At 36.9% G+C, this 12260-nt stretch overlaps 1 protein-coding gene across 1 annotated transcript; it reads left to right on the top strand.

Moving 5' to 3' along the window:
- Positions 3487-10753, top strand: LOC109234300 (myb-related protein B-like). The gene is made up of 9 exons (XM_019400227.1): positions 3487-3651; positions 4144-4306; positions 5135-5186; positions 5499-5556; positions 6211-6305; positions 6417-6520; positions 6886-7014; positions 8203-9187; positions 10335-10753. Exons 2-9 carry the CDS (start codon positions 4161-4163, stop codon positions 10350-10352), a joined length of 1587 nt encoding a protein of 528 aa, XP_019255772.1. The 5' UTR covers positions 3487-3651; positions 4144-4160; the 3' UTR covers positions 10353-10753.

Raw genomic sequence — 12260 nt, 5'->3', positions numbered from 1 at the left:
TGAAGTTATAATGAAAAATCATGTGCTTTGAGGCTTGATTCTATGTAAATGATGTTATTTTGGAGATTTGATCGCACGAGCAAGTCCGTAGGATGTTTTCGAGGTTGTGTACATGTTTGGTTTGGAGCCCCGAGGGCTCGGGTGAGTTTTGGATAGGCATCGGATTGCATTTCCTCATTTTTGAAAAGCTGGTATTCCCCAGTTCTGGTATCTTCGCATTTGCGAAGAAGTACTCGCAAATGCGAAGTCGCAAATGCGGCAACTCGATCGCAAATGCGAAGAAGGGGAAGTCTGGGCCGGATCGCAAATGCGATCATTCCTTCGCAAATGCGAAGAGGGGGAAAATGGGCTGGGGTCGCAAATGCGACGCCCATGCTCGCAAATGCGAGAGGGCCCAGATCGCAAAAGCGATCGATACTTCGCAAATGCGAAGTCTGTGCCCAGGCCCAGTGTTCGCAAATGCGAACCAAGGATCGCAATTCCTAGCCCTGTCTTGTTCGCAAATGCGAACCAAGTCTCGCAATTCCCATATCCGAGGCCCAGCAAATTTTATACTTAGTCGAATTTTCATCACTTTTCACCATTCTTTCAAAACCCAAACACCATAGGCGATTTTTCAAGAGCAAACTTCATCCCAAATCATTTGTAAGTTGATTTTCACTCAATTCTTTCAACTTTTAACATCATTAAACATGTTTTCCACTTGAAATCAAGGATTTTCATGGGTGAAATTGTAGTTTTTGGGTAGAACCTAGGTTTTTTCATAAATTGGGGAGTTGGACCTCGATTAGAGGTCCGATTTCAAAAAAAATTATATATTTGAACTCGTGGGGGAATGGGTAACCGGATTTTGGTTCAAACCTCGAGTTTTGACCATGTGGGCCTGGGGGTGTTTTTGGAATTTTTGGAAAAAAAACTTGGGAAATTTATTTTTATGCATTCAAATTGATTCATATAGTGTTTATTAAAGTAATTGAGCAAATTGTGATTAGATTCGAGCGAATTGGAGGTGGAACCGCGAGGTAAAGCAATAGTTGAGGATTAAGTGGATTTCAAGGCTTTGAGGTAAGTGTTTGGTTTAACCCTAGCTTGAGGGAATAGGAGTTGAGTCTTGTTGCTAATTGCTATGTGATCGAGTACGATGTATAGGCATGGTGACGAGTATCTATACATTGGTGTCTAGCATGACCGTGAGTCCTTATAATGTGATTATCATGAACTGATTGTGAATTCCCTGTTTATTAGAGTAATTCTATATGTTGTGAATAACATGTGAATGGTGATATGATAATTTGATCCCTAGGAGCATTGGCTCGAATTGTGATATGAATATTGAAAGTATATGAAATGACTTGATTCATTGAGGAGCGTCGGCTCCAGTTGTAGAACGAATTGCGAAAGTATAAGTGATAATTGAACCTCTGGAGCATCTCCTCGAGTTGTGAAAAAGAATTGTGAAGTAAAAGTGAGAAAGAGGAGAGATCATTATGTTGCCCTCTTGGCGGGCTATTGTTGGGTTGTGATTCCTCTGCATTGTGTTCTTAACGGATACTAGGGTCGCTCAGGTTAATGTTTCCTTGTGTCATGATGACTATAGTTATAGATGGGTTGGTCGGGTGTGGTAGTCGGTTAGATATAGCTGAGGTGGTCAAGTGTGGTAATAGGTTGGTTATAGCTGTGGTAATTAGATGTTGGAACTAATGTGGTGGTTAGATGTTGGAACTAATGTGGTTATAGTAATCCCCTTGCCAGAATATTTGAGATGATGTTTTGTTCCCTTACTGGGAAGTCGTCATATTGTTATTTGTGACGGAATATGAGATAAGAAATTTCTTGGAGCTTGGGCTCAAGTGATATCGTGAGATAAGAAAAGTAAGAAAGAGAAAATGTTGTTGATTATTCCCTTGCCGGGACGTTTGGTTGAACTTGTTGGATTCTTTCCCTTGCCAGGATGTTATTCAAATATTTACTTATTTTTATGCCCCTTAATTGTGACTGTTGTTTGGGGAGTCGGACTGTTAAATAATATTGAGGATCGGGTTGCACGCTGCAACAATGATATTGAGGATCGGGTTGCACGCCGCAACAGTAAAAGGTGAGGATCGGGTTGCGCGCCGCAACAATGATACATGATAAATGATATGGGTCGGGTTGCACGCCGCAACAGTGGTAGTTGTGGAGCGGGTTGCACGCCACAACAATAGTAATAATGGAGCGGGTTGCACGCCGCAACAGTTAATGATACCATGTGTTTATTTTGAGTATTGGTTCTTGCTCACTGTAATTCTAAGCTGCTTTAGTTGGTTACTTTGGATTACTGTTAATATTGTTATCTCCCCATAGCATGTTCCCTACCCCCCCCCCCCCCCCCACCCATTGTTACTTGCCTGGTATTTCGATTCCGTTGTATATTTATAGCTGCACAGATTCATGTGGTGTCCAGTCTAGCCTCGTCACTACTTCGCCGGGGTTAGGCTAGACACTTACCAGCACATGGGGTCGGTTATGCTGATGCTACACTTCTGTGCATTTTTGCACAAGTCCAGGTTTTGAGGAGCAGCAGCAGCAGTAGTTCGGGAGCAGGCTTTCTTATTCACGAGACTGAGGTAGCCTTGCAGGCGTCCGCAGGCCCGGCGTCTCTTCTTTATGTTTTCCTTTCGACTGTTGCCTCATTGTTTTCGAGACAGACAACTGTTATATTTCTTTCAGACCTTTGTATTTAGTTTATTCCTAGTGGTTCGTGAGTAATGTGACACCAAATCTTGGGTAGAGGCTATTATTGACGGTTTTGCGTTTTGATTCGTTTTTTTTTATAAATCAGACTTCCGCTTTTATTCTTGTTAAACTTCAAGTTCTAAATTGTTGTTATAAACTGCTAAATTAATTGTTTAGTGATGAAAAGGTAAATAAGTTGGCTTGCCTAGCTACCACGAGTAGGCGCCATCACGATCCCGATGGTGGGAAATCCGGATCGTGACAATTGATTTGGTATAAACACCCGATAAGTGTATCTTGTTAAATCTCAATTTCTAATCTTTCCCATAAATACAATAACAAAAAATCCAGTGTAATCACAAGTGGGGTATGTGGAAGGTAATGTGTGCCTCGATGATCTTTTCCATAAATAATTTCCCTAAATCCTATTAATCTATTAAATAACAGCCGTCAGATCATGATCATCCATATAATGAGACTGATCAACAGGTTAAGAATTATCCATCACATACCAATTAAATCTGCACCATGAATTCCAAATCTAAGGGTCTAAAATTACCCGGGAAGGGTGAACACCAAAGAACAAGTTCAACATTTATTAATCCCTCGAAGTATGCCGTTTGATGTTCAAACTTTTGTCTCCTAACGTACCCAAAAAACCGTTAACGCCGTTAGTCCACCTCATCAGTCCCTTCTTTTCCGAAGCTAAAAAACTTAACGTCTAACTAACGGTACCGTCAATAAACCCCCTCCCATATATATTCGTTATGTACAAAAAGTTTTTTTAATATTATGAAAAGATTTACTTTTCTTTTTTGTGTTTCAACGGGCAAGATTTTTTTTTTCCTCAATTTCTCTCACTAATAACTCTTAGATTTTTTGATTTTTTTGGGTTTCAAACGGTTTGCGTTTTAGCTGAATTCCCGTCACTTAGAGGTTTGTTTACTGTTAGATTCTTGAAATTTCTTGTTAAAGTTTCGATTTTTATTCATTATTGACTGATTTTTAATCAATTCAGCTTTTATTTCATATTATTCAACTTGATTTTGGCTGATTTGAATTGGGTTTTGGTTATTTTTACTGTTGGATTCATGAAATTTAAAAATTTCTGTTTTTATTTATTATTGACTGTTTTTAAATCAATTTAAGGTTTTATTTCATCTTATTCAACTAGATTTTGGTTAATTTCAGATGGTTATAAAGTTTTGGTTTCTGTTTATTGAAATTTGATATAAAGATGGGTTTGTGGGATCTGGGCTTGTTTAAATTCTTAGTAATTGTGTTATAAATTTACTATATGGTTCATTATTAGGATTTTAGAGTTATACTTAGTTGGGCTTTTTGTTATCTTTGAATAGGTTTGAAGGTTTTTTTATCAGTATGATGATTTTTCAATTGATTATGGTATTGAATTGGTCATTTATGAAGGTTATGGTAAGAGGAAAATGGCTGAATTGAAAGTAGAGGACTGTTGTACTGAGAATAAGCAATCAGCTGCTGCTTCTAACTCTTCGGTTTCAGAAAATAGTGCTAGTGTTTCTTTAAGGTCACCGACAGTGTCTAGCCCGACTCCTACATCACCAACTCATAGGTACTGTTGTTTTGACTTTGTTAAATATGTTTAGCTGGTTGATGACTAGAATTGCATATTGTAAAGTTGGTTCTTGATTTTGATTTTGAAGTTCATATCTAGTTTTAACAAACTTCATGATTATTTCTTTTAGTTTTGCGACTGAAAGTTTGGGATCTTCCAAAATGGTACCTATGTGCATTATGGTGTATAATAGTTAATTATCGTTTTCACGTTTTGGTTTAGATCCTTTGTGAGTGCATTATGGTGTATAATAGTTAATTATCGTTTTCACGTTTTGGTTTAGATCCTTTGTGGATAAGATTAGAACTAACTACGTCAATTGAGCTTGCAAAGGATAGCTGGTTCTAAGTGTGGATAAGGGAGGAGGATTGCGGTAGAATGACAATCAGTGTAAAATAGTTAAACTGTGATGAATCCTTTTAATACTGAACTTGAATATAGTAGAGCGGATGCGAGTGTTCATATAGCCGAACCCCAATGAATTTGTAGCGGTGTCATAGTTGATTGTTGTGAATTTGTGAATAAGACTCAAACTGAGTAAAATGCATTTTGGTGACATAAGAAAGTGACTGAACTGGAGAACATCATTGCCATATTAAGAAGAAGATTTTTTACTGAAAATGTCCTGGTCAACAATATCTCTAGCTAAGTCTTTTCTTCCTTCTACTATTTCTTGCATCCCAACAAAAAAGCAAACTGACAATCACCTGAAGCGAATTACTCAACGATAGGATTCTATGATATTATGTATATTGTGCTAATTTTAGAGTTAGGAATGGATATTGAAAATTATTTCTTTGTGCTTGTTTTGTGTGAATTTTGCAGGAGAACCTCTGGTCCAATTAGGCGAGCAAAGGGTGGTTGGACTCCTGAGGAGGTGAATAGAATTCCTTATATTTCCAGCAAATAATTTCTTCTGCAAGATAACCTAATAGCTTAAAATATCCACTGTCAAGTTTTCGACAGTGGATACTACTGGTTGTTCTTGTAAAATGTAGAACACTGGAAAAGTTTGTTTTTGGCGTAATATGTTGGGCATGTTAAATTTCTGATGCTTCTATAACCCTCATGTATTATTGTTATTGTACAGCAGTTTGAATTTCTTTATAATTGCTTCTTTTCTTTTAAATGGCAAGTTCAGCTTCTTGGAATTATGTCTTGATTAGATACAAAATCTCCCCTGCCACAGGATGATACTTTGAAAAGGGCTGTCGCAGTTTTCAGAGGGAAATGTTGGAAAAAAATCGGTATTATTTCTTAGCTAGTCTCTTTGTTAGTTAGCAATTATGAATTAAACAATCTTGTGGCAACTTGTTTCACCTTGACATGGGCAGATGTTTCAAAACTGATAGGTGTCCGATGTGGAAATATTGACATTCACTGTATTTGATCATTGCTGTGGTCTTATCATGAATATATTACCATTTACACTTTGCTGAATGTTTGTTGGGTGCTATAATGCTCTTAGTGCATCTTTAATGACAAGCCAAGTCAATGTATTCATGTATGCCATTACTTATATATTCCGTTTTGCTTAGGTATAGGCATTTGTTTCTGCAATTTGGATATCATTAGTCATCCTCTTCTTCTTCATGCTTTTCTTTTCAAGTGAGATTTTAGCCTTAATGTGGAATTTTGAATTTGGAGATAACAAAGGCTGGCAAATATCGAAATTCTGCAAAATAGATTTTCCAACTTAGTTTTACTAGTTGGCATTAGGAAATTATAGCCTTGTTCTATCAAAGGGTACTTTAACTTTGGTGAACTTTGAAGTCTAAATTTTTTTGACAAATATTTAAGTCAGTCTACGTGGCTATCATCTTATGTATCATTTCCTGTTATTGGATTCATGTGGTAACATAGAAATGTGACTTTTGGTCAAAATATTGATTCACATGCAGCTGAGTTCTTCCCGGATAGATCTGAAGTGCAATGCCTGCATCGATGGCAGAAGGTTCTCAATCCGGATCTTGTCAAAGGACCATGGACTCGGGAGGTTTGTTTGCTTTCCTACTTTAGTTTCCTTCTGCACTGGTAATCTTAACTGTGCTTCGACTATCTGGATGATTTCTGATGGTTTTCAACTTTTACTGGTGTTTGCTAACAGGAGGATGATAAGATCATTGAACTGGTCGCCAAGTACGGGCCTATGAAATGGTCTGTCATAGCTAAATCATTGCCTGGTCGAATAGGGAAGCAATGTCGTGAGAGGTAGGATTCCATAGACTCCTGTATCAAATGAAGGTTGATCTCTGTTGTCTTATGACCAACTTTGCCTTCGGCTGTTGATCTATTACCAAATTAGTAAGAGTTGCTCTGCTGAATTAGTACCAATTTTCCTTCTGTTAGTAATTGCTATAGCTTCAGTAGTGCGTGTCTACCCATTCTGCAACCCTATACAAGTACCTGGTTTTTTCGTGAACTGTTCTCTGGAAAGTCACGGTGAATTCTTTGTTTTCCTGTTCATTTTTAGGCACTAGTCCCATCTTCATTTGTCTTGAAGTTTGTCAAATGATAGAGTCCTACTATTTGTTTGATTGTGTTTAGTTAATGATTATTGCTTTAAATTTGATCAGGTGGCACAATCATTTGAATCCCAATATAAAAAAAGATGCTTGGACACTGGAGGAGGAACGAGCACTCATAGATGCTCATCGGATCCATGGTAACAAGTGGGCTGAAATTGCTAAGGTCCTGCCCGGAAGGTAATGAATTCAGCATAAAGATCAAATCTCTGTTGGTAGCTTCGACAATAGTAGTAATCTAAAGGGAAAAATTAATAGTTTTTTCGTTCAGTAGAATAAAGAGAAAAGAGATCTGAATGGCTTCTTTATTTAAGCATTTCTATTAAAAATTACTGCTTCAATCCTGTTCTTTGAATATGATTTTCTCAAATATGTCTTAAATATTTTTGACCTCTAAATATTATAGTTTATAGTACTTTTATGTAGTTTATAGTATGTATTTTCAAAGATCAAAGAATTGACATGCGCAATCACCCCAAGATTAGATGGTTTGGCTCTTGTGCACTGAAACCAGTCATTCTTTTGGGACTAGAGGGAACAGAAAGAGTTCCTGAAGATTGTAGGAGCAACTGCTCATCAGTTATTCTTCCTTTTTGCTCTAAAAATCCCAAGTAATTTTGATAGATAGGACACAATGGAAGAAAGAGATCCATATTGGTGATATCTACTTGTTGTGAATAGGTTTTAAACTTGATAGAGAACTTCCAATACTACTATTATTATTACTACTATCAGCTGTTGAACTTAAATAGAGAGAAGTGAGTATCTATAACCGACCCCAACTTCTTTGAGACTGAGGCGTTAGACAGCGGCAAATGCATTTTAGGTCCAATGTGACTCGGGGCCATAGTCTATACTCTAAGTGTGGTACTATTGCAAAGCCATAGTTATAAGTTTATAAAGCATATTGTCACCTTTCGTTATTTTTCCTGCTATATTTTTACCCAAGATATGTTTACCTATAACAATCGTACTGAAACAATTAATAAAAGAGATACTTACTAGTGAGTATTTACATGCATATTTATTGATTTTGGATGTCATATTGACAGAAAACATATCATTCAAAACCATAAATCATTTGTATTATTTGGACATTTGGCTAGTGTTATCCATTGATAGCCTTCTGTACGGGCTGTCTATGCTCAACGAGTAGACAAATATCATCCGCCTTGAGTTTGGCTTTTACAATGGCTAGCTATTGAAGTTAAAGCAAGACTTTTCTGCCAATCAACCTTTATAACAATATTATGTGTGTCCTCTATCATATTCTATAAAGGAATTTGCAAGAGTGTTGAATCAATTCATAGTACCCTATGTTTCTTGTTAACTGCAATTCTTGCTCATTCCGGGCCTCATTTTATACAGGACTGATAATGCAATCAAGAATCACTGGAATAGCTCTTTGAGGAAGAAATTAGACTTTTATTTAGCTACTGGAAACCTTCCACCTGCTACTAGGGACGGCCTGCAAAATGGTTTTAAGGACACTACTGAAACAGCTAAAGCTGAAGAGTCACTTGTAGCTTCATCAGGAACTGCAGATATGTGTAAAATAGAAAATGGATGGCAGGTCACAGAAATCAGTGCTTCAAATGGTGGTCCTCAAACTGAGTCCACTGATTCTGAAGTCGTCAGGTTGGAAGCTCAATCACCAGAAATAGATGCTATTCGACACATCAAACCAATTACAGAATCAGAAACCTTGTATGAAGAACGGAGAATAAATAGTGTTGTAGATCGACTAAAAGTTGTTGAAGCACCATTTCATTGTGAAATCCCTACATGTGGTACATTATACTATGAACCACCAACATCAGAAAGTTGTATTTCGCTGGATTCAGATCTTCTAAATATCCGCTGGGCACAATGTGAATCTGATGCAAGTCCAAGCCCGTCACCAAATGGTTTCTTCACTCCACCTAGTACAAAGGGTGGTAGCCTATATGCACAAACCCCTGAATCCGTACTGAAAATTGCTGCTAGAAGCTTCCCGAATACGCCTTCCATATTAAGGAAGAGAAAGACTCAAGCTAAACTTTCCGCACCAACTAATAAAATGGGGAAGTCAGACGGAGATTTCTGCAAGGACAAACCTACTGATGCGTGTGAAGAGATCCTTCCAAGGAATTCTTCCAATGGTATTGGGCTATACAACAGTCAAGCATTTAATGCCTCTCCTCCCTATCGATTAAGGTCTAAACGAACATCTATCTTCAAGTCTCTGGAGAAGCAGCTTGAATTTACACTCAACAACGAGAAGCATGATACAAGTAATGAAATCAGTGAGTCAACTGTTAATGATATATCACATGCAGCCAAAGATTGTTCACAGTCAGCTAAGAAGGATACAGTAAGTTCCATCTTTTCCTTTTTCTTGTCGTTCCTTTTTGTCCCCTTGTTTTTGGATGAGTTGGGAGTTGGGTGGCTGGGGTGGAGCAACTATTGCGATGGTAGCTATTCCTCTTTCTCCTTACACTAGGGTGTGTAGAATATCATGCCTTTCCAAATGAAGAATTTTTTCCTCTTAACATTTTAGTGTCTTGAATTGTCTTAAAAGCTAAGAATCTGTCTTCTGATACAGTTGACTGGATAAAACTTTGGATGTCAATATGCATGTCAAGTTTTTGAGAATAGGCAGGCATGTTACTAGCTATTAACCCGGTCCTTACAAAAAAAATAGCCGCAAACGCAGCATGTTGCCTTTCAAAGCTTGACGTTCTGAGGTGGTATTGATGCCAATTTCTTCATCGTCTAACTTAGAAAGGAATGGTATTGGAACAATTTATGGATGGGGATGTCGACAATGCAGGTAAAAAAGGCAAGGGTTCGATATCAAAATTTTATGGGCAAAACGCAAAGCAGTTCCAAATAAATAAGGAATAGACAACCAGATAGACAACATTGAAACCAATCTGGATTGACCGAGATGTTGTGAGCAAAACATGGGGAAAAGGGGCAAAAAATAGAAATTCTTGAAGTGCATCTCTTTAACACAAAACATCTTCTTATGTATCTAAAAGCATTTTATTTCCAATAGTATAATAGTTCACTTGACAACACGTTTAGTAAATTATCATGTAGTAGCCCTTTTTGGAGATGCTATACTAAACAAGAAGGGTCTAATTGCATTTCGGTAAATACAGTCAAGCGTAGATATGTCACTACAGTAAGTGAATGATATGTCACTTCTGGCACATCTTTCTTTACATGCGGTGGACATGCCCATAATTTTGTTTTAAGGACGTCACATCCAGATCCTCTAATGCTGCTTCAGCTACTGGCATTACTAGCAGAGTTTTCTGATATGTGACTGCCACATTTTGCTGCCATGTTTTCTTATACACATTCTTGTGTATTTTCTGTTAAAAGTCCTAGTTACTTGTTCTTTGGACCTACATCTTCAGACAAACAGCATCTTACCTGTGTATTGCAAAATATGATTTACTCATGGATGGCCTTTTTCACAATTGGGTCTTTTATTTTTTTTGGTTGATTAGGATAAGAAGGTGGAATAAGTGCTGAACACTTGCAATGTCTAACAGTGGCTGCTATACGAAATGGAAGTTCAGAAGCAATCAGTTACGTCAGAAGAATTTTCGTCACTTCTGGAAACGACACAAGACTCGATCTGCCATATACAGTTTTGTTAGGTGTACAAAGATCTCTTCTCCTGCATCACAATTATGTGCAGGTTGTTGACTATTGGTTATTCGTAGATGGTACAGGCGATTTCCATTATAGGTTGAAAGATTGTTAAAACTGCAATTGATTTGTATAGAACTGCTTTAAGTAGGTCTTCGGAATAGTTTCACATTGAAAATAGTTGCTTAATAAGAGCAGTTGTCTAGGGTATATCATAGTTCATGCCATTCAGAAAGTAAGATTACCAACTTTTCTCGACTCATTTGATTCCTTCTCCTAATTTTTCCCCTTAAATATGGTGTATTTAGATAATCCTCAGTTTTAGTTCTTGGGATTGGTAGATTCTGAGATAGTTTATCATGTAGTAGGCTTTACTCCTTTAGGCAGATTAAATCTTCCATTAAATGCCTTATCACTGCTAGTTAACTCATACTACAGTCTGCAGCCAGAAATAACTCTTTTTACCCTCTTTTCTTGTGAAAATTTAAACGTTTATTGAACAGGAAAACTTTAAATGAAGACCTGATCCAGCTTTTCCTGATGATGACACCTTTTTTTTTGTGTGTGAATAACCTGATAAAACTTAGAGATATATTTTGCATCCTGGAACAGAAGATCCTATAAAAATGGGAAATGCCATGCGTGCAGTTTGAACTATCGATTTACGTATCACTGATCCAATTTATGTACCTCTACAGGATGATTGATTTCAATAGCTCCTAATATAAAATTATTTATATTATTGACCGTAGAGATATATTAATATGAAAACAAAATTATTTCAAGCACCAATAAAATCAAAAGCGTCCCTTCTTTTCAAAGAGAGGAAGAAGGGTTATTTACATTTCATTTGATGGTCACAAAAATTAAAACTTAAGTTGTCTCCTACATTACCCATAAAATGTAAAAGTATCGATGTAATTTCATAGTCATTCAATCTGAATGTCATATAGTTTTCTATAGAGGAGCCATATTTTTTTTTTTTTTTTTTTTTACAAATCGCTAAAGGTATAATTTATTGATGAAACAACAAGATTGTGCTGAATATGTACAACAGGAAACAAAAATAGCACGGGCTAGCCAGTTTTTGGACTGGTCATTGAAAATAGCGAGCGTTTGCAAAGTCATTGAAAAATAGCCACTATTTTGCTGCAACACCGAAAGTTCCAGCATAATATACTGGAGATCGGTGCACCTATGTATGAACTTCCAGCATATCATGCTGGAACTCCAACACGCAAAAAGTTCCAGTATTATACTAGAGATTGAAGCACCGGTTCTCCAATCTCCAGTATATTATGTTGGACCGGTATATTATATTGGAACTTCAGTATAATATACTGGAGTATTTTTCCGGATTTTGAACAGTTTTTTCGTTCAGATTTATCTTTACATAAAAAGTGGCTAAATTTTGATTACTTTTGAAATTGTGGCTATTTTTGAATGACGTATTTATGGCTATTTTTTGAATTTCTCCTATTTTTCTTTTTTGACAACCGATAAATCCCCTAAGACGGTAGTGCACAATTAGAAACTCGATGGATAATAAGCTGCACATCAACCTCCATTTAAATACCAGGCTTTATTAGGAGCAGAGTACTGGAGCCATATTTTTTTTCTTTCTGAAAACCTATTGTTTTGAGTACAAAAAATCCTGGATTCCCTCATGTATCCAACGGTTTTGTTAATAGATCAATGAGGCACGAAAAGGTTTGTTATTTTCCGAACATCTGTGCCAACAAGGTATATAAATTTAGGAGCAGAAGCAAGCTAACAAAAAA

This window comes from Nicotiana attenuata, chromosome 11 (genome assembly GCF_001879085.1).
Source record: "Nicotiana attenuata strain UT chromosome 11, NIATTr2, whole genome shotgun sequence".
NCBI classification, from domain to species: domain Eukaryota; kingdom Viridiplantae; phylum Streptophyta; class Magnoliopsida; order Solanales; family Solanaceae; genus Nicotiana; species Nicotiana attenuata.
Note: the sequence above shows the minus strand (reverse complement) of the source record. Positions and strands in the feature narration are given on the sequence as shown.

What these genes read in the sequence shown, in the direction of transcription:
- LOC109234300 (XM_019400227.1), top strand. Translation starts at nt 4,161, where the DNA reads ATGGCTGAATTGAAAGTAGAGGACTGTTGTACTGAGAATAAGCAATCA. An exon ending in GAAATGTTGGAAAAAAATCG is followed by an intron (nt 5,557 to 6,210) that starts GTATTATTTCTT and finishes ATTCACATGCAG; the next exon opens with CTGAGTTCTTCCCGGATAGA. An exon ending in GCTAAGGTCCTGCCCGGAAG is followed by an intron (nt 7,015 to 8,202) that starts GTAATGAATTCA and finishes CATTTTATACAG; the next exon opens with GACTGATAATGCAATCAAGA.